This window comes from Camelus dromedarius, chromosome 1 (assembly GCF_036321535.1).
Source record: "Camelus dromedarius isolate mCamDro1 chromosome 1, mCamDro1.pat, whole genome shotgun sequence".
In the NCBI taxonomy this organism is placed as follows: domain Eukaryota; kingdom Metazoa; phylum Chordata; class Mammalia; order Artiodactyla; family Camelidae; genus Camelus; species Camelus dromedarius.
The window spans coordinates 82,197,729-82,222,598 of NC_087436.1; the positions used below are offsets into that span (position 1 = coordinate 82,197,729).

General features: G+C 42.3%; 1 protein-coding gene across 5 annotated transcripts in view; it reads left to right on the top strand.

Annotated features, from left to right (window-relative positions):
- The window catches only part of AFF1 (ALF transcription elongation factor 1), a 173,458-nt gene that overhangs the window by 77,565 nt on the left and 71,023 nt on the right, over nucleotides 1-24,870 (top strand). For 3 of the 5 annotated variants that reach the window (XM_064486132.1, XM_031433559.2, XM_031433554.2), the window contains 2 exons: nucleotides 9,217-9,340; nucleotides 9,730-10,641. In XM_064486132.1, the coding sequence (XP_064342202.1) occupies nucleotides 9,217-9,340; nucleotides 9,730-10,641 (1,036 nt within the window). The remainder of the gene's footprint in view (nucleotides 1-9,216; nucleotides 9,341-9,729; nucleotides 10,642-24,870) is intronic. The other 2 variants (XM_064486134.1, XM_064486148.1) reach the window with 1 other exon arrangement.

A 24,870-nucleotide genomic window follows, 5' to 3' on the forward strand; every position in this document is an offset into this window, starting at 1 on the left:
AATGTAAACATGGGCAGATTGGCAAGAAGAATGTTTCACGAGAAAGAAATCATTCACAGCAGGAGATGGGAGGTGAGAGTGGAGGCAGGGATGTTTTGGAAGGCTTTGAAAGTCAGGTTAGGAGTTCATCAGAGAACTGGCAGAGAGAGGAGGGCCGTTTCTCCAGCCTCCCAGTTCCTTGTGCTCAGGGTTGAATGGAGAGGCAGTCAGTGGAAAAGGGTCCTCCGTGAGGACTGAGAGGTAAGTGGAAGCCAGGTGGAAAAGGGTTGCTTGCACAGTCACCCGTCAGCTTTAATCCTGTAGGCAGCAGGGGGCTCAGAAAGCTTATCAGATGGGTGAGTAACAGGACCAGACGCATGCTTTTTAGAGAGAGGCAGCTTTGTGGAGCTAGGTAGCCCAGGATGACAAGAAGGGAGGAAGTCCACACAACAATTCATTTCAATTTTGCATGCTTAATTGATTTAATGCCCTAAACTTTTTTTTTTTAAGTTGAGTATGAATTAAATGAGGCGAGCATTAAAAAAACAAAACTTAAGGCTTGCTTGTCTGCATTCTTCCTTAGTTTGTGACTGCAGCATTCTTTTAATTTGTAGCTGTAATGATACAGACTTTCACCAGCCTCATTATTTTATAGGTATGTGATGTGGTCCTTCACGGTCAGTTGAGTGTGTAAGCAGAATGCCCTGGGAATGAGGCCAGAGCTCTGGCTGATCCTAGCACAGACCAGACTTGCAGGGGAAGCTTCTACCCATGTTTCTGACGGGTGCCAAATGCGCAGTGCCCACAAGCAGGCAGGCAGAGGCGGCTCTGGATCACCAGGGATCCTTCTAACTAAAGGGGACATAAACATAAATAACTAGTCAGGTATCAGATTTAGCCCCAGTGAGCCTGACCCAGGGAGTAATTTCTGTATGTCCTTTCAATTAACTGCAGTTAAGTCCTGTCTGCATTTTTAGGGAACCCTTCTCAGACCGAGTTTTCTGGAATTTGTCAGTAACGTTAATATGTTCTCACTTCAAGTAACATTAAAAACAAATAGTTGATTAACTGCTAGCTATCTACATCGTCAGATCTTCAAAATTGGGAATGATTTCTTCTCCCTGGTGTGGTTTGTGTAATTGTGTCACTGGCACCAAGGCCTTCCTCTGTCAGAACTAGCTTCTTGTTTTTAAAATGTGTTTGGAAGGTCCGGGACCTGGTGTACGGCACACAGGGACGCATTAGCTCATCTGTCTCCTTTTCCTCATCCTACTTTTGTTAGAGCTGTGTATCCCCACTGCGCCCCCCCGCTGACGATTTCCCCCTTCCCCCCAAACCCCCTTTAAGACCAGTTAATGAGCAAGACAGGTTCTTGTGATTTTCCATCTATAGGGTAAAAAAATGCCCCTCAAGATATATTTATATGACTTATTAAGAAGAACAAAATGGGTTATAATGAGACTACTTCAGTTAAAAAACAGCAGCTGCTGGTGTGAACTTTGGAACACAGCCTTCAAGGCAGTTTTATGAAGATGGGTCTGTAATTATTATTTAGTGAATGTCAAAGGCTGAGTCCAGGGTCCAGAATCAGTTTTCAGAGTTTCTGATGAGAGTTAACTGCCAAAATTATCAACACAGCAGTATTTCTTTACCCCTCATTTTGATGTTATATGTGTCTGAGGCTGCTGCTTTTGGTTTTAATTAGAAATTTTAACTATACAAATAATGAATGAATACTTCCTTGTGAAAAAGCATGTTTAAAACAATGTTAAAGCAAGATCTTCCCTAAACCACCTACCTCCTCCACCCTAGTCTGGGGTTCCTTCTTGATAGATTTTTTTGTAAAGTGTATCCTCTCAGATCTTTGTTCTACGTTAACAGGCCTGCAGAGGCACCTGGTAGATTCATTTGGAAAGATAAATTAAAAGTAACACGTCTCTCCTTAGAATTGAAGTAACTCCCCGTGCCTCCGCCAAGTTTGGCCAGGTAGATACAGTCTTACTTGAAAACTCATAGTATGTATGCCCTTAACGTATAAAAAAAAATCTTAAAAGATTGATTTAATTTTGCAAAATGGCATCACATACAACTATTTCAGTGTTTTAATGAGGCTGAGCATTTTGCAGCGAGCAGAAGAGAGTAGCAGAGAGAGCTGTTTGAGATGGTCCCCTGGGAGCTCCTTGAGGAAAACAGCTGTGACATAATGCTATTTTGTCCTTTTGCTTGGCTGATTTTTTTTTTTATATATAAAATGAGATTTTGTTTTGGGATTAAGTCTGATTTTTTCTCTTCATGTGTGTTGTGTGTGTAAGTTGTGGAGGGGGTAGTGAAGGTGAAGTCCTTGGAAGATTTAGCTGAGTGATTTTTATTATGAGAAAGTCTGTTGTGAATTCTTTGACGTGCGCAAAGCGGGAGAGGAAAACGTTCTCCATTCTTTGAAGCAACATTTCTTCTACCTTCCACCATGGAGCCACTTTGATGTCTCATATTTAAATGCATTTGTGAGTGATACAGTTTAATGACAAAATATGGTGCTTTGAAGCATATTGACTTTTTTTCATAAAACCAATGTGAAAAATGTTCTCCAATCCCTGAATTGTAGGAATAGAGGATATGGAAACAAAGGGCCAGAAGATGGACTTAAAACAGCGGTGGCTTCCAAACTAAAAAAGTCACTTGCACAAGTGAGCACCCAAGCCTGCTGTCCTTTTGCCTGTCACTTTGTGACACATATATCACCACTCTCTTAAGCCAGAGTTGCCTGTCTTTTGTGAATAGACTTGTGAGTTTTATGTTTTGCTCTGTCCTTTGTACATTCAAATCAGGATGGCATAGTGCTTCTAAAACAGTGAAAAGCCTCGTTCTTTTTGAGAATTAATGCACCCTGTTGATTTCAGGATTTCCCCCTTCCTTCCGCCAAATGTCTCTTCCACACCTATGAAGATAAATACACAAGAGAAATTGCACTCTATCCTCCAAGGGAGAATTAAACTTTTAAATGTGAGTTGGTCACATCCATCAGAGGAAGGTCTGTGCGAAGTGACCAGTCAAGGGTGATAAATGGGTAGTCAGCTGTGCACAGCCTGCCCCGTGGGCCGGGTTGCCATGGAAGCGCCCAGTGGCATTCAGCGATCCTGCATGACTAACCTAGATTAGCAGCAGGGCCCGTGGGCTCTGGCCGGCGAAGGTGCTTGCAGCCCACGTCCCAAGCCCAGCTCCGGCCTGCCCTTCCCTCCTTCCACGTGTGCTCTTTCTTATTTTAGTGCAAGGGAAAGAGAAAAAGGGGAAATCACACTAACTAGTCTTCTTAAGTTTCATCACAGTGTTTTAACACATGGGCCCCTACCCCCCAAGGAGCAGCCCTTGAACAGTGGGAGTAAATGCGCCCTGACAGGCCCCAGCATGGGGCTGGCTGAACGACTGCATTCAGGGCCAACCAGGCTGGCGGCTCTGAATTCCTCGGGAGTTTCACCACCTCTCTCAAAGCGAGCGCACCCTGGCCTGGCCTGTTGTCGCTCTCCAGCCACTCTCCAGCCTTCGCTCAGGCCACCCCCGCGCTGACTGGGGACGTGGTTGGAGGGGGAGGGAACAGATTCTGTCAGTGAGAACATCTGTGGTGCAGCCCACCTTAGTAATGGCTGGTGAGTCTCACGTGTCGCCACTCTCTCACCAGGCACTGGAAATTGAAGCCTGTGGTTTCCCCCATTCCGTCTTTCTAGTTCACTTAATTAAAAAAAAAAGTGGTAGAGGAGGTGGTTTGATGCATTTTGCATAGATCTTTCTGAGGCATCAGCGTCGTACCTTGCAGATAGTGGCCTATGATCGAAAAGCAAGAGCTTGGCTACTGCAAATTAAAGTTATTCCCTATCTAAAAATATGTCTGCAAACTTTTGGTGGAATTCATGGATGTCTGCTGGGTGGTCAGACGGTCAGACTTTGCACCCTCCCCCCAGGGGCACTTCAGCACATGGACTTGTTTGTGTATCCAGTCAGCTGCTTCAAATCACCATGTGACTTGTTTTCTCCCCCCAGATGGGGGCTCCTGGGCTGACCAGAAAGCTGGCACTGAGGCCCTAGGAACATGGCTCGAGGTCAGCCGGCCAGAAGTTACTGGGTAATGGCCACTTCGGTGCAAGTTTATTTACAGCCTGTTCTTGAAAGAAATGAATATGAAGGGCCCCTTAACACATTAGAGATGACTTGTGAATCCAGAGGTTGTTATAGGGTCAGTGACCTCAAATCTGTAAATTTAAAACGGGCTCTAAAATATTGTAGCAGAGTTTTTATAACTCGACAAGCAACTTCATGTTGTCAGCCGTCTCTCTCTCTCAGAGGGGTCCTTAGGCAGGGACAGATCTGTGTGGGTACATTTAACCAGACAGGTAGTTTATGGCTCTGAGGTACTCTGCTGGCAGGGATACTATACCTGGATGATTTGAGACTAAGGAATTATGAGCCATTGCGGATGAGCACACTCCAGCACACCTTTGTCTGCCCTACTTAATACAGCCTGAGAACTTTACCGGCCAAACTGTGATTCAGAACACCAGTTTTGGTGCCAGGCAGACCTGTGTTTGAATTTGCAGGCCTACCATTTCCTGGTAAATTAATCTCTGAGCCTTATTTTCTCACCTGGGAAATGGAGTTCATATTCTCCCTCTCTCAGAGTCGTTGTGAGCATTAAATAGGAGACCAATGTGCTGCGTCTAAAGCAGTGCCCCCCGGGGAGCAGGTGCTAAGTGGGAGCCCTCCTTGGCGCCACTCCTCTCACCCTTGCTGTCATTACTGGCACAGCCTAAAGCAGTCCATGCAGCCCCCAAAGACTGCTCCCTTGTGCTCTTCAGAACCACCTAGAAACTTGCTCAACATGCGTATGTCTCTGGTGCCACATCAGAATCACTGAATCAGAAACTCTTGGGGGAGGGGCAGGTCTCTGTGATCTGTGTTTGAGCAAGTCCTCTAGGTGCTTCTGATGCTCACAGAAGTTTGAGGACCTCTTTTCTAACGCAGAGAGCTGTGGAGAAATCAGTGAAGGAGGACTTGTACAGTCGTCCCTTGGTGTCCACGGGGGGTGGGTTCCAGGATGCTCAAGTCCCTCATGGGAAATGGCCTGGTGCAGTGGGCCCCCCACATCTGTGCGTTCCCCGTCTCGGGATACGGAGGGCCAGCTGTAACTCACTCTGTGTGAACAGTGACAAAGTGTGACGGGGCTGATGTTGGGATGAGGTTATCCTGTGAGAGCGAGGAAGCGTTTTCCCTTCATACCAGAGGAAGAACTGCTACCTTTAATTAAATGAAGTGGTAGTCAGCTTGTAATTATTCAAAAGTAATTACAGAGTTTATGAGTCGCGTAGGACATTTATTGCTTCCTAAAATCCCCTCATTTAAAATTCTTCCACCCACCCTCTCCTTCCTCTCACCTTAGTTTAAAAACAATGATTTGTATGTAAGAGGCTGAACAATGGCTTACTCCTGTTACTAATTGTGTTAATGTTTTTTAAATGTAAACTTCCCCTGATTTCAAAATGGAACCAAGAAAAAGAAAATATCACGAAAAGATTTACCTGACACTTTAACAAACCATTCCTTAAGCCATTGCAAACTTAATAAGTAAAAGCTAGAGGGGGAGGGTATAGCTTAGCTTAGCATGCATGAGGTCCTGGGTTCAATCCCCAGCACCTTGATTAAAAAAGAAATAAACCTAATTACTTCCCCCAAAAATTGAAAAAAGAAAAAAGCTTAATAAACCAGAAAGCTACCCCATATGGCTGGCAAAACCCTATTAGTTGCAAGGAGAAGGTAGACAGCCCAGAAGAATGAGAGCTCCCGGCTTACCCTGTGCTGTCCTGGGACTTGGACTGGTCACTTCCTGTCTCTCCTGCCTTCCTCTGCCCTGCCCAGGAGCCTTGGTGAGCAAGGCCCAGGAGGGAGTTGCCCAGCAGACAGTGTGGGTGAGAGTGAGTTTCTCTCTAGTACTAAGTCTAGACCTCATAAAACTCATCCTACCAGTGACACTTGTGATGTTTTTTCCTCACCTCACTACTTGTGGGTTTTTCAGTTGAAGGGTGATGGTGGATAAAAAAAAAAAAATAGATTCAAAGCTCATGTCAGAGTTGGAATGGTATTACACATGCCTGCCAATAACATCTGGGTGTGGCTACTTAACTTTTTTTTAAAAAAACTAATGTGGTTAAACATTTAATTAAGCACAATCCTTAATTTAGTAGAATTTCCTCCTGGTGGGAGGCCCGCACTTCAGTTTTTGAATCACATAGCAATAAGCCAGTGTTTGGAATTTTGTAAAATTGAGTTATTTCTGTAGCAGCTTTTATTATTTTGGAAAGAAAATCTAGAAGTGTGATGAAACCTAATCGATGCTGAGCTGAAGCTGAGCTGATTGATTTAGAAACACTTTAGTAATTTTAAACCAATGTAGCTTTTCTTAAAGATGCGTGTATTGTTGACAGGAAAATTAAGCGAGGACCTCGAGCAGTCTGACAGTTGAGGTGCTACGGTTACACACGCTCACTTTTCACATGACTGAGGATTTTGCCATTTGGGTTCCGTTTTCTGAGACAGAGGTAGCAATTTCTCAGAAGCAGGCAGAGCTCTGCCTCTTAAAGCAGAGCCACAGGCCGTGAGTGCTCATAAGCCAGTCAAGCTGCGGAGGCCCCACTGTTGTAACCAGCAGAATCGGACAAGGGACAACCCCCCTGTGGTGAGAACAGCAAGGCAGATGCCCTTGCAAAGCTGCTTCCCCTTCTGCGCGGGTTGCCTGTACCAGGTAGCTCTGGGGAAGAGAAGCTTGAGAGTTCAAGTTGCTTAGAAGACAGTTGTATGACCTACCCCTCCTGCAAACAAAGTGGCGGTTGAAGGAAAAAGTTACTTCTTGCTCAACCCTCTTACTTGGCTCTCATGGTTGGATGTTAATGCTACGTGGCTTTTTTTTCTTTTTTTTGAGCCAACAAGAACTACCAAAATCATAAAACAATAGAAAGGAATTCTTGAGTGGTCACCACTGTGCTGCTGTCCACCAGAAGTAAGTCTAATGTCCGAGACGTGTGCAATTCAGACTCTGTTATTAAAGAAGACTCCATAGAAGAGCCAGTATGTCGACTAACATAAGTGTTCACTTTGTAGTTCTCTTGAAATCTGATACCAAGACATCCATTATCTAGGGAAAGTTTTTGATACAACAGTCTAAGCAGATTATTCTTTACTACTTCCCAGTGAATTCAGTCTAGTGAGTTAATTACCCCCACCCTCAACCTGTAGATTGAAAGGTTATGGAAATAGCAGACAATCATTTTTTAGATGGTTACAGATTTTAACAGTTTAAAAACTGTTTTTGCATGTGCATTCTGGAGTTAAGTTTTTTTAAAAGTTACAAGTAAATTTATAAAGATAGGCTGTAAGATAGTGGCTGTTTTTTAATTAAAAAACTTAAATGTTTTGCGCCTATTCAAAATACCATGCATTAGCACCAGGATAAAAATATGAGAGGTTCTATTATGATGGGGTTCACATTCAAGAGGAAAGGGGAGAAGGTGAGAGAACCAATCAGTATGTTAAATCAGCACATACTTGGTAGCTTTGAGGAAGCCTTTAGGGTGGGTGCAATTGGAATCACCCTAGATGTGCTGGTAGTTGAAAATTGGGGATAGAGGTATGTGGTTGAGAGAGGCAGAGGAAATTCGTGGGATTAGAATGAAAGTATCCAAGTCCAGGATATCACTAGGGAGCAGGGAGTCACCTGGTGTGCCTGGAATATAGAGGTGGTTTGCAGAAGCATTGAACTTTGTAGATCAACTGGTCCTGGAAGAATTGGTTATCTTTCAGTAGAAGGTTCTACGGTCGGGGGATTGGAGCAAGAGGCTGCCCTTCACAGATGTTTGGGGCATGGACATGACTGTTAGAATGCATGTAGTAGGTCTGTGGGGAGACAGGTAATTTCTAGGGTAGATCTGCACTAGATTATGGGGGAATTTTAATGCCAAAGCACGGATTTAGGGTTTATTCTGCAGCAATAAAGAGCCATCGAACGCTTGTTATTTTAGAGTATGGATATAGTAACCTGAAAACCAGAGTCCTAGATCAGATTTCCTTCCATAAGAATGCTAAATTATAGGGACAAGACTTAAGGTTGGGGGGCAGGAGACCAGCAGGCAGGCTTTTGTCAGAGGAAATCAGAGAAGTCCTGAGAGGGGAGAGAGGCCAGGAAGGAGTGAAGGAGGGTGTCTGACATCAAGGCTGGAATCTCTGAAGGTAGACAGTCTTGGAGAGGCAGTTGAATGTTTTCTTATTTATTCAAATAACGTTGTGGTGACGTTGGGGGGAGGGATTCAGTAGATACCCTAAAGCAAGTCTATGAGGACAAAAGTTGACTTATGGTTCTTATTTTCATTATTCTTGCATGTCACATGTTGGGGTTGGGAGGGCATGGCCCAAGTTGCTGACCTCAGGCAAGCCCACTTTTAGTTTATATCAAAAACTGGGCTCTTTGGTTTCCATCTTTGTGATTTGTTTGACAGTAGATGCATTTTTAACTCCTTTGGTGCCAGGGCTGATGATTTAGGATACATTTTTATATTGTTTAAGTCGATGATAGGTTTCTCAGTAGATAAAGCTGGTATCTAAAATTGGATTTTCCCATCCTTGACACCTGAAATGAGAAATACAAATTATCTTTTCAGGTTTACATGCCAAGACACTTCCAGTGGAGTGGGCAGAAAATAAAGTAAATGCTGTTTTGGGTGCCTGGTAATCTTTTAATTACAAAATAAGCCTTTTGATTTTAATCTTCTAAAATGTACAGTACTGATCCAGGAAAACAGCCTTTTCACAGTTCACATCCTGCTGACTCCTTCAGATGAAAAGCTTCTACCTCTACCCTGTGTTTTGCAAGCTGGAAGTAAAAATATTATAAATCTTGTCTTGGTTCCACCACTACCTATAAAAGACTGTCCCGTTTGGAGTCAGTCCTGAGTCATGAAGGCAGTAGCCCAGAGTGAAAATTTTGGTTTCCAGAGCCAAGACCCAAGGCTGGAGGGTCATGGCCAGTTGACTGAGGCCTTAATTTAATCTGGGAATGGGTTAAGGGATTTACACTTTCTTTAAGTCAGCTTCCTTGTTGCTGCTGCTGCTTGAGCAGTCCTTGCCTCCCTCACACATGCGCATATGCACAGCAAAGCCCGGATACTGATAAACTTTGTTTTTGTTCTTTTGTGGCATCTGAAGCAGCTTGTACAATGAAGACAGAAACCTGCTTCGAATTAAAGAGAAGGAAAGACGCAACCAGGAAGCTCATCAAGAGAAAGAGACATTTTCTGAAAAGGTCCCGCTCTTTGGCGAGCCCTACAAGGTATTTCTTGTATGCGCGAGAGTCTGATTTTATCACCATATTTGACTTTGAGATGAAAGTGAATTTGAACAAGGGTCACAACTGTGAAAATAGGACAATTTATCCTAGAAATTGTTGAATACAAAATATGAAAATTCTCTGAACCTTGCTAGTCAAAATTACCAAAGTTTGTGGTTTTCTTTTGTAATGTTAGTCTCCTGTATTTGGTAGTATTTGTCCATGACAGGCTTTTGAACAGGGGAATTGAGTTAAAATTGCACGTTAAATTCTGTGTTTCACATTAAATCAAGGTGTTTCTTTTTTAATGACATCACTTAACATGGCTTATTAAATGGTGGTTTTCCTCCCCCTTTCCACCCTTAGTATCTAACTCTGCTGTCTTTTTGCAGACAGATAAAGGTGATGAGCTATCCAGTCGATTACAGAACATGTTGGGAAACTATGAAGAAGTGAAGGAGTTCCTTAGTTCCAAGTCCCACCCTCAGCGCTTGGATGCTTCCGAAAATAGGTTGGCAAAGCCGAGATATCCTTTATTTCCTGAGAAGGGGAGCAGCATTCCATCCCACTCCTTCCACTCTAGTGTCCACCACCAGCCTGTTAACACTCCTGCCTCCGGACCACTTCCTGTTGGTAACCCAAAGATGGCGCAGCCAAGAATGGAACCAATGCCGAGTCTCCATGTCAAAAGCTACGGCCCACCGGATGGCCAGCACCTGACTCAGGAGCGCCTTGGTCAGGAGGGGTACGGCTCTGGTCATCCCAAAAAAGGTGACCGCAGGGCTGACGGAGACCACTGTGCTTCCATGACAGACTCCGCTCCAGAGAGGGCGCTTTCTCCTTTGTTCTCCTCTCTGCCTTCCCCAGTGCCCCCCTTGTCACCTGTACATTCCAACCAGCAGACTCTTCCCAGGACGCAAGGAAGCAACAAGGTTCACAGCAGTAGCAGTAACAATAAAGGCTACTGCCCGGCCAAATCTCCCAAGGACCCGGTGGGAAAGGGCCATGATAAAGAGACCCCACAAGACAGTTCAGTGGCGGTTGCCAGCCTTGGGGTAGCCCCTCCCCAGCCACCTTCTCAGACTTTCCCCCCACCCCCACTCCCCTCAAAAAGCGTTGCAATGCAGCAGAAGCCCACGGCTTATGTCCGGCCCATGGATGGTCAAGATCAGGCTCCTAGTGAGTCTCCTGAACTGAAACCACTGCCAGAGGACTACCGGCCACAGACCTTTGAAAAGACAGACTTAAAAGTGCCTGCCAAAGCCAAGCTCACTAAGCTGAAAATGCCTTCTCAGTCCGTCGAGGTGAGTGGAATCTTTCACATCTGGGTCAATTCCAGGGTGAGGAAAGATTTGAGGTGGAAGTTTCCAGAGAATTGGGGGCAGGGGTGTCAGTGACCTTTGTTTAGGGAGATTCCTTTCTGGCTTTGGGATCTTGTTGACCCACAAAAAACTCAGGTCTGAGATGGATTACTGATGACAGGTACTGAAATGTGATATGTAGAAAGTTTTAAAAAATCTTTTTTATTGAGCCATAATTGACATACAGTGAAATAGTGGGATGGGAACAGTTTGCTGTGTTTTGAAAAATGTACACACCTGTACGACCCACAACCCAATCAACACAGAAGACATTTCTATCATGAGACAGTTTCTGGAAGGTTTGGAACTGTCTGACTTTTTTTGGTTTTGGGGAACACTGGCTTTAAAGACAGTGTAAAGAAGACAGATTTGGGGGGGTGGTTAATACTTCCTCAGCCCCAGTTGGTTTTTCCTCAGATCCAAACCATAAAAAAGTGAAAACGAGGTCAGAGGTCAGAATGTCGAAGACCAAGTATTAATTTTTAAAGATTTGTTCCCTATAAATTGTAAGAAACTTTGAAACTAAATTTCTGTTCTAATACATTTTATTTACCACCTACCAAAGAAGAGTAGGGTTGTGGTGACTTCTCATTTGAGAGTGAGTCACAAATTATACAGAATGTTCCTCAGCTATGGCTTTTTCGAATAACCAAAGTACTTTATCTTCTTAAACAAAGGGAAAACTCCTTTATCTGCTCCTTTTGACAAACGGTGTTTGAGTGAAGTGAATCAGAGCACACATCCTATCACTGAAATTTTAACTTAGCACAAGTTACTCAAATTCGGATTAATAGTGCAAAGTGAAATGTTTGAAGTGAATTTATTTTAGCCCTAATCTGTTGAGGTAAAGTCTGTGGTTTAGTTACATCTGTTGGATAAACATTCTAATTTGCATATCCACTGCTCAAATGCTGTGCCCAGATACCAGTTTTACATAGTGCTAGAAGTAAAATGCCGTAAGAATGGAAAAAAAGAAGTCTCCAAGATCTTTTAGCCAGAAAGAACCCTTATCTTGAAGGAGGAAAATCTATTCCTTTGTGGTGTCAGCTTTTGGTTTAGAAGAGGTTAACGTTCTGTCCGCAGTCAGCTCCTGAGCTGGAGTATCTCCAGATGTCTTCAGAATGTTTGGAGGTTTGGAAAAGGAAAGGTTTGGAGGCTGAGGAAATATTAGAGGAGGGGAGTAAAGCGGATGGTAGAAATGACCAAGACGCCAGAACTCTCCCTTTAACCCCGTTAAGTTATGCAGATTCACTGCAGTGAGCCATTTATTGAACATTTTGGGCTGTGATAGGCAGTAGGGATGGATAGGGAACAGAATGAAGATGGAGAAGAATAAAGTGAGGTCCTCCCTCCTCCTATAGTTAGCTAGCCTACCTTGTGATTCAGACGGTAAAGAACTTAATGGAATTTTCTTTGCTTGATTTATCAACTAAGGTCTGTTCTGCTTTCCTAGTTTAAAAAAAAAAAGGGTAAGGGGACATTTTAACATTCTTTCTTTAAAAAGAAAACTAAGCAACTCAAATTTGCTTTAAAATAACTTAGAGACAAATTAGCAAATATTTGCATTGTCTACCAAATGTCCAACCATATGCATAAATATAGGGTGAGGTGCCAAAAAGCCCTTGCCCCTCCCCCAGGGAGATGACAGTCTAGTGTGGAGGTCATGAAACAATTAGCTGTCTGCTACTAGGTGCAGAGAGGAAGTTCCAAATGTCAGCCTTAACACAGTGGACCCATGTAAATTCCACCAATAGGTTTACCAGTAGACCTTTTAGGCAAGAGGATCCCAGTTAAACTTTTGTTTTCTTGATGGAAAAAAGATGAGTTGAGATTTCTCCGACATTTTAAAGCTCCTCAGATTTAATATATTTTTCAAACATAGGACTATATTAGATGGCCCTTGCATATGAAACAAACAAAATCCTCGGTAAGTTTGGTGATGAGAGAATGGAGTTTTCTTGGCTTTTCTTGATCTGCTATCAACAACTGAGTAGATGTGAACTTTTCATCTTCAGCCTGTGCTTGCAGTCAGCATTCATTTTAACACAATGGCTCCCTCTGGTCTCTGATCAGGGTTCCCAGGCCAGTGGCAGCTGAGGTGCCAACTGCCTTGAAGCCCTTGGGAGGATGAAACTCGGGGGTCGGGCAGATGGAGGGCTCTCGGCAAAGAACTTGTAATGAAGAGGTAGTGAATCTGGGAAGCACGGATATTGGCGCTGGCTGGATTTTAGATTTGGTCTAGTTCTTTCTAGTGAGAACTCACATTTCACAGGCTTACTTTTAATTTTCTGTTCAGAGACCCAATAAAATGTTTTTTTGGTTTGTTTTTTAATTGAAGTACAGTCAGTTTACAATTTTGTGTCACTTTCTGGAGTATAGAATAATGTTTCAGTCATACACATAGACACATTCCTGTTCACTAAAATGGCTGCTTTGTAATGGCTTATAAAATACGTAGATTGGATTTTTAAAATCTCAAATTTTGATATTCTAGGGAATCAGAGGAAAACGTAGAGGTGGGAGACAGAAAAAGCAGGGAATTAGCCACAGAGCATATGTATATGAAGGAGCACATTAGTGATGTCTTGGCTGTTTGTGGCACTGGGGCCGGAGGACAGAGAATGCCGGGGCAGAAGGGGAAGTTGGCTGTTGGTTGAGCTCCGAGAAGGAGGGTTGGGGTAGCTAAGTGGTTTTCCTTTATTTGCTTAATTTGTCCTAGGGCAAGTCAGAGGAGGTTTTCTTTCCTGGCTTTCTGAGTGTGAGGGTTTTGTGGTTTGTTTCATTGCTCCCCCTACTCCACTGCTTCCATCAAACAGTATTTTAGAAAATGACCCCGAACGGGAAAGTCATCTTGTCTGTCCGGCGCTGCTTCGTTCTTAAGCCATGCTGTGTGGGTTCCTTGCTACTTTCTGTCCTCTCACTTCATAGGAAGCGGTTGGTTTGTGTATTTCACTTGGTTCTCCTAAAAAATAGTATTCCTTTCTAGGAGAGGCCATTCTCACCGTTAAAACTTAATCTTAGAAAAACTTATCCGAAGGGCAGTATTCTGACTACGTAGAGGCCAGAGCACAAAATCTGCACTGGGTTTGTCTCTGGGCATTTGGTTTTAGTTTTGTGTCACCTGGAAGATGTAAGGCAGCTTGGAACAACCCCTCTGAGGGTATAGCCAGGACTCCGCCGTCTCACATGGATGCCTTCCAGCTGTAGAGTTACCACAGCAGAGGCAGACCTGCCCACATGGAAGGCCGCGCTTCATTTTAGCCCTCTTTTCTGCCTGAAGTTAACATACGAAAGTGAGAGGTAAACTGTGGCATCTCTGTGTGAGTGTTCCTGATTGTGGACCCTGGGCTGGAGTGGATGTGCTTAGGTGCAGGACTTAAGAAATAGGCATTTTACTGAAAGGGGGAAATGAAATAAGCTGAGGCGGGCATGTAAAATTGTATACTGGATTTAGAATGTTAGAATTTTAATTGTTTTTGACGGGGACGGGGTAAGTAGGTTTTTAATCATTTATTTTAATGGAGGTACTAGGGATTGAACCCAGGACCTTGTGCATGCTAAGCATGCGCTCTACCACTCAGCTATACCCTCCCCACCTAGAATGTTAGAATTTTAAAGCTCAATCTGCAGCCCGTTGATTTTTCAAATAAGGCAGAGGAGGGTGAACTCACTTAATTTTGCTGCAGTTTAGTTGGTAGCAGAGCCAGAGCTAGAACTCTCAGTTCTTTGGTCTTTCTACTTCTGCTTGTTAAGTTTGAATGGAGACCGTTGGAGGATCTTGAGTAGGGGAGTGATATATGTACTTTCTCTTTTGAAAAGGACCGTTCAGGCTCATGGGTGGAAAATGACATGGAGGGTGAAGGGTGGCAGAAGTAGGGAGGCCAGTTAGGTGGTGGGAAATGGTGATGGCTCAGAGTAGGATACTAGCAGTGGGTGTAGTGAGAAGTGGACAGATTCCAGATATACTGGGCAAGGGACTGGCAGGGCTTTGTGATTGACTGGAGATGGGAGTGGGTCGCAGGCACCAGAGAAAGTGAGAAATCAAGAAAGGCCCTTAGATTTTTGTTTTTTTTACTTGAAAGGTGTGGATGGTGGGATGATACCTGTTACTGAGATGGAGTTGACCTGGGCAGAACAGGTTTGGAGGGACATCCAAGAGCTCTGAATAGATTGTATATTAAGTTTGAGATGGCATTGTATTTCCAGGTAAACACGACAAGTTGGCAGTCGTCAGCAGCAGACCAGCTCAGAGAAAATATTAGGACTGGATGTTTGTGTGGGGCCCAGTGGTAAGGCTGGGTGAGAATCAGGAGATTGGAGATACGTGAAATGGAGCCAGCATTCAATTAGCACACAACACAGGTCAGTCAAAGTCAGGAAAATAGGAAAGGAGGTAACGAACCACTCCAGGGAGAAGTCCAGGAAGGAGGTGCTCGGCACGAGCAGTGGTCTCCAGTCCGGTCATGGGACAAGTGTGAGCTGGAAGTTGTCCTCTCTGCCGACAGAGCCTCTGGTAGCATCCACATGGAATGTGGATCCACACCTCTCAGCAGGTGAAGTCAGGTCCTCCAGTGAAGATCCTTAAAGTCGTGTGGCCCAGTGGGCTCATTGTAAGGAGTCTGTCAGTAGGTGTATTGGTTTTACTCAAAAACACTTGCAGCCCTGCCGTGGACTTTTCAAAACAACTAACACAGAAGTTCACATTGGCCTCTGGGACTCCATTCTGAATGACTTAACACTGCTTAAGTCCTGTAAGTTTCACACACAATGAGTAGAAATCCTAACAAAAGAAATCACATCTTTGCACTGGGAATAATAAATTTGGGCTATGTTTGCATATAGTGGGTATTTAAAGCTTGGGGACTAGGCAGGTGAGCCTGATAAGGCCCTCCCTGGCTCAGTTTTACCTGCGGCCAGGGCAGTGGGTGGGGACAAATAAGGACCTGCTGGGTCTTCAGAAGCAGAAATTGAAAATCGTCTTGGAAATTTGAGAATCTGCTTATAGATTAGGGGAAATTATATATAGGCTTTTTTTTTTTTCACTTAGGGTTTGAAGTGTACATGTAAATAGTACAGTTATCTTAATTTACCAGAGTAAGTCACTGAAACTTAGCAGAATTTACCGTCAATTTAAATTTGCTACTGCTTCTACCTCCTTATATGTTCGCACTCCATTCCCCTCCAGAGGAAGTCGTGCTGTGAGTCCTGATAGCTTCTGATTTCTGCAGAGCAGTTGCTCTTTTCCTTGTGGCCTCTCATGACATCATTTGGGAACATTTTCTGTTAACCAGATCCTTCCACCTAATTTCCAAGACTGAAGTTTCACCTGCAGCTGTGAATTCGTTGTTGGACTACTTTGACTCATGGCAACTCTTAAACTGAGTCTTCCGTTTTCAGTAAATTGCCAACCTAACAGAAGTAATCCGCAGTGGAAAACTGTGATGGTGATTCACTTTGCATTCATGTGTGTAGTCTTTTCCTACTTTCATAGTTCAGCTTTGTTATTTTAAACCCTGAAAAGAGGAACTTCCCTGTTATGAAATGATCTGCCCCTTCAGGAGGTTCACTTTTGATGTGTTGATGGCGTATGTAGTGCTGATCATCACTTAAAATACAGTAAAGCTCTCCTATATGCATCATCAGTTCAGCAACTTTTTTCTAAACATTTTTTATTGAGTTATAGTCATTTTACAATGTTGTGTCAAATTCCAGTGTAGAGCACAATTTTTCAGTTATATATGAACATAGGGTATATTCATTGTCACATTTTTTTTCACTGTGAGCTACCACACGATCTTGTATTTATTTCCCTGTGCTATACAGTATAGTCTTGTTTATCTATTCTACATATGCCTGTCAGTATCTACAAATTTTGAATTCTCGGTCTATCCCTTCCCACCACCCTCCCCCTTGGCAACCACAAGTTTGCATTCTGTCTATGAGTCTGTTTCTGTTTTGTGTTTTTCTTCTTCTTCTTCTTTTTTTATTTTGATTCCACATATGCGTGATCTCGTGGTATTTTTCTTTCTCTTTCTTGCTTACTTCACTTAGAATGACATTCTCCAGGGACATCCAAGTTGCTGCAAATGATGTTATGTTGTCGGTTTTTATGGCTGAATAGTATTCCATTGTATAAATATACCACCTCTTTAACTAGTCATCTCTTGATGGACATTTAGGCTGTTTCCATGTCTTGGCTATTGTAAATAGTGCTGCTATGAACATTGGGGTGCAGGTGTCTTTTTGAAGTAGGGTTCCTTCTGGATGTGCCCAGGAGTGGGATTACTGGGTCATATGGTAAGTCTATTCCTAGTAGTTCAGCAACTTTTAACTAAAATACCTACAGCGTCTACTATCTGCCAGGCCTCTTGCTGGGGCTGGGGTCACAATGGCGGTCAAAACCCAGATGATTCCAGTCCTTTTGGACCTTAACTATCTAGTTAGAAACTGACAGTATTCAGTAACCACTTAGATCAGTGTGTAAGAACTTTGGCAGGTTCTATAAAGGAACCTACAAACTATTGTAAGATTGATAAAAGGGATTGTGGTTTAGAACGTAGGCACTTAGGGAAGAAGTATTGAGTGAGACCTGAATGTGGGTCAAAGTGACAGAAGTGAGAGACTGTCAGTCCGTTTGGGCTGCTGTGCAAAATACCACAGACTGGGTGGCTTATAAACACATCTTACTTCTCACATTCTGGAGGCTGGAAGTCCAAGATCAGGGCACCAGCATGGCCATGTTCTTGTGAGGGCGCTCTTCCTGGTTCCCAGCTGGCACCTTCTTGCTGTGTCCTCACATGGTGGAAGGGGCTAGGAACTTCTCTGGAACTTCTCTTGTAAGGCATTAATCCCATTCATCAGGGCTCTACCCTCATGACTTAAGTATCTCCCAAAGGCCCTCACCTCTTTTTATCATCACCATGGGGAGTTAGGATCTCAGCATGAATTTGAGAGGCACATGAACACTGAGACTGTGATAGGTGTGTTAAGAGTTAAACAGCACCAGCATTTGAAGCAGAAAGAGCAGTGTGTGCCAGTGGTTCATGCCACGTGATGCACAGAGATGGTTGTAAGCTTTCTTGGTTATAAGCCCAGTACTGTAGATCAAAAGGAATTTTTGCGTTCACTCTGAAACCTGGAGGCAAGGCCTGACTCACCTGGGGGAAGCCTGTTAAAAAGACAAACGGTTACAGATAAAAATTTCCAGGCTCCACCGTAGCAGGTTGACTCAAGAAGTATACAGCGGGGCTTGAGTCTCTTTGATTCTCAAGGTTTTTTCTAGAGCCTGGAAGTGAAAACTGTTCCAGATGAGCTCATAACAGGCCACAAGGAGTCAGAAAAGGGTCCCCTCCCCAGTGGTTCCAGAGTCTCCATGTGGGTCCCTAGGCAGAAGGATCAGCTGAATTGATGGGTCTGCTTGTCCTGAGCATGACATGAGAGGAACCTCAGGGAAGAAATCAGGGAGTGGGGCCTCCAAGATTACGCCCTTCCTTTACAGCCCTTTCTTTTCTTTTCTTGTGCCCCCAACATTTTCAAGCTCCTGGGGAATGTAAGATTCTGATACAGCCTTACCTAGCTTTGTTACCGGGAAAAGGAAAATCAGAATTACCTCAGTTCTTAGTCAAAAAAAAAAGTTTGACGAGAGACATAAAGTGTGATATAAACAAGATTTTTATTGGTGAAGTAAAAAAAAAAATAGTGGAAGATAGTACACTCCTGAGAATTGGGAGCAGGCCAGTCCAAGAGAGGGAAAATGGCACCGTTCCTTCTTTTTTTCTGTTTTTATATCCTGGGTTTGTGATTGATTGATTGATTGACTGATTGACTGATTGATTGATTGATTGATTGATTGATTGATTGATTGACAGCTCAGGTTCCCTGCGCTCTGGTTAATTGACAGCTCAGGTTCCTTGTGTTCTGGGTTGTTCCTTTTCCCTTCCTCTCCCCCTGCCCAGTGCTCATTTCTATCTCAACTACCTAACAGCTTTACTCAATTTTCTAAAAATGTTCTTTTAATTACAGTAGCTCTTTGATTGCAAAGTTAAGTTAGATTCCATGAGCTAGAGCTCAGTCAACTTGGGCAAACCTACCCGCCTGAAATATTTGTTAGGAAAATGATAGCCAAGCAAAAAAGGTTGTCTGTGTGCACAATCCCCTTGATGATAGTGTGTCTGGAGCTAGAATACTTCCTGTCTATGAGAAATAATGAGTAGTAAGTAACCTGTATCTGCTTGCAGGCTGCCTGAATTTTAGACCCCAAAATATTTAAATTTAGAAGTTTGAAACTAGTGGCAAATGACTGACAGAAGTTTTAGAGCAGAAGCTGCGAACAGCCTGAGGGCTAGACCTGCCTGCAGACTATTTTGTGTTGTCTGTATGCAGTGTTTTCCTTTCTCTGCCCCCGCCCCCCTAAGCCCTAAGCCAGTATTTACAAACTGGCAAATTCTGGTGAAAAAAGTCAGATTTTCAGTTTCACCAGCTAGAGCCGAGTAGAAGCTGCCACCTTTAATTTCCTGATCCTGGTAAGTTTTTGAGTTTGAAGAAACACTTTGAACTCTGAAGGAAACATTTTAAATAACACAGGCAGAATAATTTTTTGAAAAGCTCCAAGATTGCTAGAAATGAGTTAGTGCAAAGGATTGAATTGCTTAAGTAGAAGCCCAGGAAGAAAGCCTGCACTTGAACCTGGAACATCTTTTTGGGTGGTATTCATTGGAGTTGTTTTCTTTGTACGTTTTACTTTCCATTCCTTCTCAAGATGCCAGAAGTACATTTGGTACCAGGATAAGAAATTCCTGTTCCTCCTTGTTGTTTTCACACTTGAGATGTTTGTGGAGGGTTATTGGATCCCCCCTGGGTCCCTCATGCTGCGCTGCTGCCAAGATGGAGACAGTCAGTGCTTTAGAATCTTTCCAGGCTGTGCGCTCTCCCAGGCTCTCACATAGCCACCCAGTCATTTCAGCTCTTCTCTAGATTAATTGTGTTTTATTTTGAGCCAACTGATAATATTCAGGGACAGAAAACCAAATATTCCAAGGGGAGCCCTGTTGATGACTGAGCTGGTGGTTTTGATTTAGGCTGTTTTGGTGGAGGTGACCAACACTCATGAGACATTTAAGCAGAATTCCTTTTAACAGAGGATCCTGGTTCATGTTATCATAACAAGTTTATTTTTTGGCCTTGGATTTCTCCTCTCCAGTTGCCAAGATCTCTTTGAAAAGTCATTATTTTCCAAGGTTAAACTTTGTGGCATGTTCACATTTTCCAAGAACTTTCTAAGCAACTATTTTTACATGGGTATTGTTCCTTTTTTAATTATTGAAATCACTAGGTTGACCATTTTTTTTTCCCTGCACAGATGCTCGGAGTCCACACACACAAACACCCCCTTAGATTTCTCTGGAACTTCATTTTATCCCCTGTTTAAGCTTGGCCTACTTTTTCTCCCCCACCCCCAGTCTTGGGGTAATTTGTCAAACCCATTCTAATCTCCTTAATCCCTTTGGCTGAAAGGTTTTGAGGTTTAATGTTTTAATCTAGAGGCCTTAGTATTTAAGTAATTAGAGGTCCTATTTCTAGCTCTGTCCCCTTTTGTTCCAGTTTACGAAAAAACAGAACTTTGAAAATTCATATTGGGTAAGACTGAAGCATGGAGTTGAGCTGCATGAATTAAGAAGGGAAAGCATTCTGTGCTATTCAGATTTCCTGCACTCATTCTTAAACAACATCAGGCATGACGGATTCTCCTTTTCCTTACAGCTCAATTTTTAAAATACTCTACCCCAAATCAAATATTTGTCATTGCATTTTAAGGAAAAAATTTTTTTAACATAATTTTATGTTGTAATTAGAGTTTCTTATTTTACTTCCAACATTTTTTCTTTTCATCCTTGAGAACATGTTAATTTATGAAAAAAATTTTTTCTTATTACCGAATAATCTGGGCATGCTTAAAAATGTTCAGAAATCTTTCCTGTCAGGAACAGTTTAGTCATAGAAGGATCCACTTTTTACATTCTAGGTTTCTGCCCTTTTAGTCAACAAATGTTTGAACACCCACTAGATAGAAAGGGGAGCTAATGAGAGAGACAATGTCATTGTACATCTATTACATAGCAGAAAAAATACAAAGTATAATCAGTATGAAAGGTAATCTGGAACTATTAATTATCATAATGCCCACACCGTTCTCTTGTACATTTACGATAGGAACTGTTCTAAATGCCTTATGCATATCAACTCATTTCACCCTCGCAACCATCCCACATGGTGAGCACCATTCCTGTCGCTGTTTTATTGAGAGATGTACAGGGGTACAGAGATTCGTTTGTCCAAGTTGACCCAGGCCTTAAGTGCTGGATCTGAAGTCCAGATCCAGGTAGTCTGGCTGGAGTTCATACCCTTACGTATGACACCTACGTTATGCTGCCTTTGCAAAGAGGAAGCTGTACCTTTTTTTAGAGTTGACTTTTGAAGCACTTTGGGTATTAGCGAAAGTGCACTCCAAGAGAAAGGATTAGGGAGAGGAAAGACCTGAAGGCAGGAAACGGTGAGAAATCCTGCAGGAGTAGCTGGGCCTTTGGTTGAAGGAGATTGGGTAGAGGCAAAGGAACTGGACCTTGCTGTGTTGTCAGTCTGTCCTTCTGTACAGTGGAGCTCCTGGATTGAGGGTGGTTCATTTGAAGTGCTTTAGACAGTGCTTGGTATATAACAAGAGTTCAGTAAGCGGTGGTAGGAGTACTCATAGTTAAACTTTGTACTGGGTTGTAAGGGAAAAGGTAGGGTTATCAAAGTGAGTAGTCAGTGTTGTTGGGGAGGCAGGAAGACTCCTCATACTTTTGTTTATTGGAGCATACTTGAGAAATGTAGGTGGGATCAGGTCAAAGGGACCCAGAATTCCCAGTTAAGATGTTCTAGGTGAATAAAGCCCTAAAAATTGATTTTCGAGTGTTAAAACAAATGAAAAGCCTAGGGAAAGAAAGCATTTGCGAGAGTTTTGTCAAGCTTTTAAAAACTGATTTGCCAAGGTGAGGACCATTGCCCTCAGCGGTCTACCCCTGTCTGATGGCACAGGGGTTTCCAGCTTATTCCTGAAGAGCAGCCTTCTCTTAGCTTGGCAAGTCCTGGTGTAAAGATTTCACTCTTAAAAACTTAATGCATTCGGAAATACTTTACTGTCTCCCCCACCCTGCCTCCCCTTTAATTCCCAAAGCACTTGCTTATTTGTTTCCTCTTGATTGTCACAGCAGCCTGGTGAGTTAGACAAGGTGGTTGGCACGAATCACCATTTTACATGCCATGGAACTGAGTCTCTTAAGAACTTTAATGACTTAAGCACGTAAGTGGCAGAGCTGGGAACACGAAACCAGGACCCTTGGCTTCTACTTCCAGTACTCTTTCTGCCACACAGCATGTTTTCTGTAGAGTAATGATTCTTCGAGCAACACTTTCATTTAAAGCCTTAAGAGCGCTCTTTTTTCTGCCTGGCCCCGCCTTCCTGTCGGCACCTGATAAATCATGCAGATGTTCGGTGGCACATATGATTCAAATGAAACGATTCCAACTCACTTTTGGTGGTGGCGGCCACGTGGCTTAATCTGAGGCCTTTAACTTGGCTTGTACCGTTCAAAGGAGGTGGCCACCAGATGTGAAATCTTTCCATCTACAATGACTCAAAAAAAAAAAAAAAAGTCCATATCCACACCCACCATTTCCGTCTTTCCTTTGATCTCAATGAAGGAGATGTTCTTCCTCTTGCTGGTACAACTGCACACCCCCTTTTTTAAAAAATTGAAGTAAAGTCAGTTACAATGTGTCGATCTGGTGTACAGCATGACGTCCCAGTCATACATATATACATACATATATTCCTTTTCATATTCCTTTTATTAAAGATTATTAGAAGATATTGAATATAGTTCTCTGTGCTATATAGAAGAAATTTGTTTTTTATCTATTTATATGTATAGTAGTTAATATTTGCAAACCTCGAACCCCCAAATTTATCCCTCCCCACCCTGTCTTCCCCCACTCCTCTGCTCTGGTAACTGTAAGGTTGTTTAACTATGTCTGCGAGTCTGTTACTCTTGTAGATGAGTTCATTAGTGTCTTCTTTTTTCTGTCTGTAGGTGTCACGTGTGAATGATCTATGGTTTTTTTCCTTCCCTTTCTGGCATACTTCACTTAGAATGACAATCTCCAGGTCCATCCATGTTGCTGCAAATGGCATTATTTTATTCTTTTTTAATGTCTGAGTAGTATTCTATTGTGTAAATATACCACAACTTCCTTATCCAGTCCTCTGTTGATGGACGTTTAGGTTTCCATGTCTTGGCTACTGTAAATAGTGCTGCTATAAACATTGGGGTGCATATATCTTTTTTTTTTTTTTTTTTTTAAGATTCCACATGTGAATTATCTATGGTATTTTTCTTTCTCTTTCTGGCATACTTCACTTAGAATGACAATCTCCAGGTCCATCCATTGTTGCTGCAAATGGCATTATTTTATTCTTTTTTAATGTCTGAGTAGTATTCCATTGTGTAAATATACCACATCTTCTTTATCCAGTCATCTGTTGATGGACATTTAGTATCTTTTCGAGTTAGAGTTTCCTCCAGGATTGCTGGATCATGTGGTAAGTCTATTTTTAGTTTTTTAAGGAACCTCCATACTGTCCTCCATAGTAGCTACACTAGTTTACATTCTCACCAATAGCGTAGGAGGGTTCCTTTTTCTCTACACCGTCTCCAGCAGTTATCGTTTGTGGACTTTTTTAATGATGGCCATTCTGACTGGTGTAAAGTGATATCTCATTGTAGTTTTGATTTGCATTTCTCTAACAGTTAGTGATGTTGAGCATCTTTTCATGTGCTTGTTGGCCACCTGGATGTCTTTGGAGAGATGTCTATTTAGGTCTGCCCATTTTTTGATTGGGTTGCTTTTTTTTTTTTTTTTTTTTTTTTTGATATTAAGATGTATGAGGTGTTTGTATATTTTGGAAACAAGTCCCTTTTCAATCTCATCATTTGTAAATATTTTCTCTCATTCTGTAGGTTGTCTTTTCATTTTGTTGATGGTATCCTTAGCTGGGCAAAAGCTTTTAAGTTTAATTAGATCCCATTTGTTTATTTTTGCTTTTATTTCCATTACTGTGGGAACTGGTTTGAAAAAAAATATTGCTGTGATTTATGTCAAAGTTTGGTTTGCCTCTGTTTTCCCCTAGGAGTTTCATAGTATCTGGTCTTACATTTAGGTCTTTAATCCATTTTGAGTTTATTTTTGGATATGGTATTAGAGAATGTTCTAATTTCAGTCTTTTACAGGTAACTGTCCAAATTTCCCAACACCACTTGTTGAAGAGACTGTCTTTCCTCCATTGTATAGTCTTGCCTCCTTTGTTGTAGAGTAATTGACCTTAAGTGTGTGGGTTTATTTCTGGACTTTCTATCCTGTTCCATTGATCTATGGATCTGTTTCTGTGCCAGTACCATACTGTTTTGAGTACTGTAGCTTTGTAGTATAGTCTGAAGTCAGGGAGCATGATTCTCCCAGCTCAGTTCTCCTTTTTCAAGATTGTTTTGGCTATTCAGGGTATTTTGTGTTTCCATGCAAATTTTAATATTTTTTGTCCCAGCTCTGTGAAAAATGTCATTAATAATTTGATAGGGATTGCATTGAGTCTGTATATTGCCTTGGGTAGTATGGCCATTTTAAGAATATTGATTCTTCCAATCCAAGAACACAGTATATCTTTCCATCGATTTGTGTTGTCTTCAGTTTCTTTCATCAGTGTCTTGTAGTTCTTGGAGTACATGTCCTTTGCCTCCTTGGGTAGGTTTATTCCTAGGTATTTTATTCTTTTTGGTGTGATGGTAAATGGGATTGTTTCTTTAGTTTCTTTTTCTGCTATTTCATTGTTAGTGTATAGAAATGCAACTTATTTCTATATATTAATTTTGTATTCTGCAACTTTATCAAATTCATTGATGAGCTCTAGTGGTTTCTGGTCGTTTCTTTAAGGTTTTCTATGTATAGCATCATGTCATCTGCAAACAATGACAGTTTTACTTCTTTTCCGACTTAGAGTCCCTTTATTTCTTTTTCTTTTCTGATTGCTATCGCTAGGGCTTCCAGAACTGTTGAATAAAAGTTATACCACAATGTCTTTAT